We start from the raw sequence: 4,570 nt of genomic DNA on the forward strand, positions 1-4,570 counted from the left end.
CCCGCTGCTCCCTCGCTCCGGCCCGCGGCGGTGCCTCCTCCCGGCGAAGGCGTGTGAGTGCTTGTGGCGTCCCCCGCGCCCGGCCCTACCAGGTCGCTGTGCAGTGCGCCGGGCCGGGCGGGGCGGGGCGGCTGCCCTTCCGGAAAGCAAAGGCTGGGTACGTGCCCGGGTGGCCCTTGCCTCGCCGCAGGAGCAGAGCAGGGGAAGATACGGGCTGCCCCGTCCATGGTGCATTGGGTGGGACCCGGCAGAGAGGCTCGGTGCTGCCACCGACGTGGCAAGGTGCTCCCTACCTGCCTGGCAGTAGAGCGGTCGTGGTGCAGTGTTGCCTCCTGCTGCTGCTGGACAGGCAGGAAGCACCTCATCATGGTGACACAGCAGGCGCGGGGCTCCCAGCAGCATCACCCAGGCTCCAGACCTGCGCCACCATCCTGCACCAGGTCCCTGCTGGGCCATAGAGGGCAGCCAATTCCCACAGTGGGCAGCCAGCATCTGCTGTCAGCCCATGCACAGATCTGGGGGGGCACCCTCCCCCCCGACTCTCTCCCTGGGAGTGCGGGCAGCAGCGGGGAGCTGGTTCCCCAGACAAGCCTCCCACGGCTCTGTCCTGCTCCCCGACCAGCTGTGCATTCCCACCCAGACGCCACAGTGAGGCTGAACTTGGTTGTTTATTCCCAGTTCTTTATTCCCGGTTCCCTATTCCCAGTTATTTATTCCCAGTTCCTTCTTCAAAGCTACTCTAGACCCAATAAAAACTTCTTATTAAAGAATTCCACATCCGAAAGCGAGAGAATTTCATTAGCTGTGCATACATACTAATGAATATGTAGAATAATATCCCACATCAAGTACAGAGCCCCAAATGAAGGTCAGATTAGGATGGGATTATGGGGCAAAATACTTCTTGGGCCACCCCAGATTTCCTGTTGATGCCACAGGGGGACTGTCCCAAAGAGCCCTGACCACAGTCCCGCCCGGCCCAAAGCAGTTTGGCTGTACCAGGTTGCCAACTAACAGCCCCCATGCCCGCTATACTAAGTATAATGGTTTGAATATGGAACTGGCTTTTGGGCTGGGATTATGGCTAGAAATTCTGCTTGGGCCACTCACAGCATACCTCTGCGCAACCGGGGGACTCTACCGGACGCATCTCACCACACTTATATACTTAGCACAGTGGCTTGGGTGCTGTCTGTTGGCAGCCTGGCACAGCCAAACCATGCTTTAGGCCGGGCAAATCTCTGTTCAGAGATGTCCAGGAGTGCCCCCTGGTAGCACAGAGATGTGTTCTGGGGTGGCCCAAGAAGGATTTGTAGCCCAAAATCCAGTTCGTTATTACGCTCCAGATACTTAGCATAGTGTCTGGCGGGGTGGTGTCATTTGGCAGCCTGGCACGGCCAAACATTGCTCTGGGCCAGGCAAGTCTTTGGTCATAGATGTCCAGGACAGTCCCCCAGGGCCAGAGAGGCATGGCATGGGGTGGCCCAAGGTTATAATCCCAGTGCAAAATCCAGTTCCTTATCTGGTTCCAGATATGTAGCACTGTGTCTGGGGGTGGAGTCAGTTGGCAACCTGGCGCAGCCAAACCACACTTTGGGCTCGGCAAGTCTCTGGTCAGAGATGTCCAAGAGAGTCCCCCGGTGGCACATAGGTGTGGTCTGGGGTGGCCCAAGAAGGATTTCTGGGCATAATCCCAGCCCCAAATCCTGGTCTTTATTCAGTTCCAGATACGTAGTACAGTGTCTGGGGTGTGGAGTCAGTTGGCAACCTGGTGTGGCTAAACTGTGTTTTGGGCTGGGCAAGTCTGTGTTCAGAGATGTCCAGGAGAGTCTGCCAGTGGCACAGAGATGCTTTCTGGGGTGGCCCAAGAATGATTTCTGGGTATAAACCCAGTCCAAAATCCAGTTCCTTATTCGGGTCCATATACTTAGCACAGTGGCTGGGATGCTGTCAATTGGCAGCCTGGCACGGCCAAACTGTGCTTTAGGCCATGCAAATCTGTGGTCAGAGATGTCCAGGAGAGTCCCCCAGTGGTACAGAGTTGTGGTCTGGGGTGGCCAAGAAGGATTTCTGGGTATTATCCCAGTCCAAAAGCCAGTTCCTTATTCGGTTCCATATACTTAACACAGTGTCTGGGGGGTGGTCTCAGTTGGCAACCTGGTGTGGCTAAGCCGCATTTTGGGCTGAGCAAGTCTCTGATCAGAGATGTTCAGAAGAGTCCCCTGATGCCACAGAGGCATAGCATCAAGTGGCCTAATAAGCGTTTGTAGCTATAATCCCAGCCCAAATTCCAGTTCCTTATTCAGATCCATATATTTAGCACAGTGGCTGGAGTGCTTTCTTTTGGCAGCCTGGTATGACCAAACAGCACTTTGGGCCAGACAAGTCTCTTGTTAGAGATGTCCAGGAGTGTCCCCCAGTGGCACAGAGACATGTTCTGGGGTGGCCCAAGAAGGTTTTCCGGGTATAATCCCAGCCCCAAATCCCCATGTAGTTAGCACAGTGGCTGGGGTGCTGGCTGTTGTCAGCCTGGCACACCCAAACCGTGCTTTGGGCTGGGCAAGTCCCTGGTCAGAGATATCCAGGACAGTCCCCCAGGGCCACAGTCATGTTCTGGGGTGGCCCAAGAAGGATTTGTAGCTATTATCCCAGCCCAAATTCCAGTTCCTTATTCGGGTCCCATACTTAGCACAGTGGCAAGGGTGGAGTCAGTTGGCAGCCTGGTACAGCCAAACCACGCTTTGGACTGGGCAAATCTCTGTTCAGAGATGTCCAGGAGAGTCCCCCGGTGGCACAGAGACATGTTCTGGGGTGGCCCAAGAAGGATTTCTGGGTATAGTCCCAGCCCAAATCCCAGTTCCTTATTCGGGTCCATATATTTAGCACAGCGGCAAGGGTTGTGTCAGTTGGCAGCCTGGCACGGCCAAACCGTACTTTGGACCAGGCAAGTCTGTAGTGAGATGCGTCCAGTAGAGTCCTCCAGTGGTGCAGAGGTATGCTGTGGAGTGGCCCAAGCAGAATTTATAGCCGTGATCCCAGCCCAAAAGCCAGTTCCTTATTCAAGCCATTATGCTTATGAAAGCGGGCATGGGGCTGTTCGTTGGCAGCATGGCACGGCCAAACTGTGCTTTGGGCCGGGCGGGACTGTGGTCAGGGTTCTTTGGGACAGTCCCCCTGTGGCATCAACAGGAAATTTGGGGTGGCCCAAGAAGTATTTTGCCCCATAATCCCATCCTAATCTGACCTTCATTTGGGGCTCTGTACTTGATGTGGGATATTATTTTACATATTAATTAGTACATATGCATAGCTAATGAAATTCTATTTCTTTAGGATATGGAATACATTAATAACAAGTTTGCATTGGGTCTAGATTAGCTTTGAAAAAGGAACCGGGAATAAGGAACCAGAAATAAACCGTCAATTTTGGCCTCATGATGCTGCACACCTCCCTGCTTGGTCAGTGCTCTCAGGCCAAGCTGCTGACCTTGCCTGACTCCCTCCCTTACCATGGGGACCTCAGTCTTCCCCCCACCCATGCCCCTTCCCGCACACAGATTTACCTGCAGGCAGGTGGGGGAGCTGCTGGCCCTGTGCATGTGTGTGCATACGCATGCGCATGGTGCCCCGTGCATCCTGCTCCCCACAGCTCTAAGCAGCCCCTTGGAGGCCTGAAATCTGCCAGCCTGCAAGGGGAAACCTACTGTTTTCCACCTTTTCCTCCTTCAAAGGAGAAAATCTATGCTTTTCCACTGCAAACGAAAAACCTGGATCCCTGCACATGATACTGGAACCATAGTTTGTCGAGGGGAATCCAGGACAAACGCTGTTCCAGGGTCATTCAGCCTAGGACCAGGACTTGACCTTTACATTTTGGGACTGCCCCTCCCAGTTAAGGATGGGTGATTCATTCTCTTGTGTACACACATGCATGGGCATCTACCTAGCTAGCTATGTAGTTAGGCTGGCAAGATTTGATTTTTATTGATAAATATTGATTAAATGCAGATTTTACCTCTCACTCTCAGACCCTCAGGAGCATATTTCCATGGGTAACAACTGAAATTTATAGAAAGGGGACCGTAGCAGGGAACCCTTACCTCTGTTACTAGACAGTGGAAAGAGAGAGGGAGAGACAGAGGGCAAAGGGGTTAAAGAGGAAAACAATGGGTGGCCTAATGACTTGTCAGTTAGGCAGTTAGCTGTTCCTTCTGCCTAATGACTTATCAATTAAGCAATTAACTGCTTGTGTAGGAAGTGGGCTGCTTAAACAAACTCCTTCCCCAAAAGGGATGGTTTTTCAAGACTCCAGCCTTGTGGCAGCAGAGTCCTCCCTGGGCCCTAACAACTGGTGGGGTGGCGTGGTAGGGGTTGGATAGGCATCTGCCTCTCCTGGGCTTCCTACAGCTCTGGGAGTGAGGGTGCCCGCCTCTTTTGGTAAATTGTCTATCACCCACACCCCTAATTTTTGGGGTCCTGAAAATTTAGATTGATTAAAAATCAAAATAATTGCTTAAAAATAACACCTATTTTTGCTGCCAAAGTTATAAAAAAAAAAAAAATCCAATTC

The 4,570-nt window shown here is 52.7% G+C and overlaps 1 protein-coding gene across 1 annotated transcript in view; it reads left to right on the top strand.

The window, feature by feature from the left end:
* Positions 1 to 4,570, top strand: part of PGM2 (phosphoglucomutase 2) — a 43,362-nt gene that overhangs the window by 5,461 nt on the left and 33,331 nt on the right. The window contains exon 4 of the mRNA XM_025212593.1: positions 50 to 157. Within this exon, the coding sequence (XP_025068378.1) occupies positions 50 to 157 (108 nt within the window). The remainder of the gene's footprint in view (positions 1 to 49; positions 158 to 4,570) is intronic.

This window comes from Alligator sinensis, unplaced genomic scaffold (assembly GCF_000455745.1).
Source record: "Alligator sinensis unplaced genomic scaffold, ASM45574v1 scaffold412_1, whole genome shotgun sequence".
Classification (NCBI taxonomy): Eukaryota; Metazoa; Chordata; order Crocodylia; family Alligatoridae; genus Alligator; species Alligator sinensis.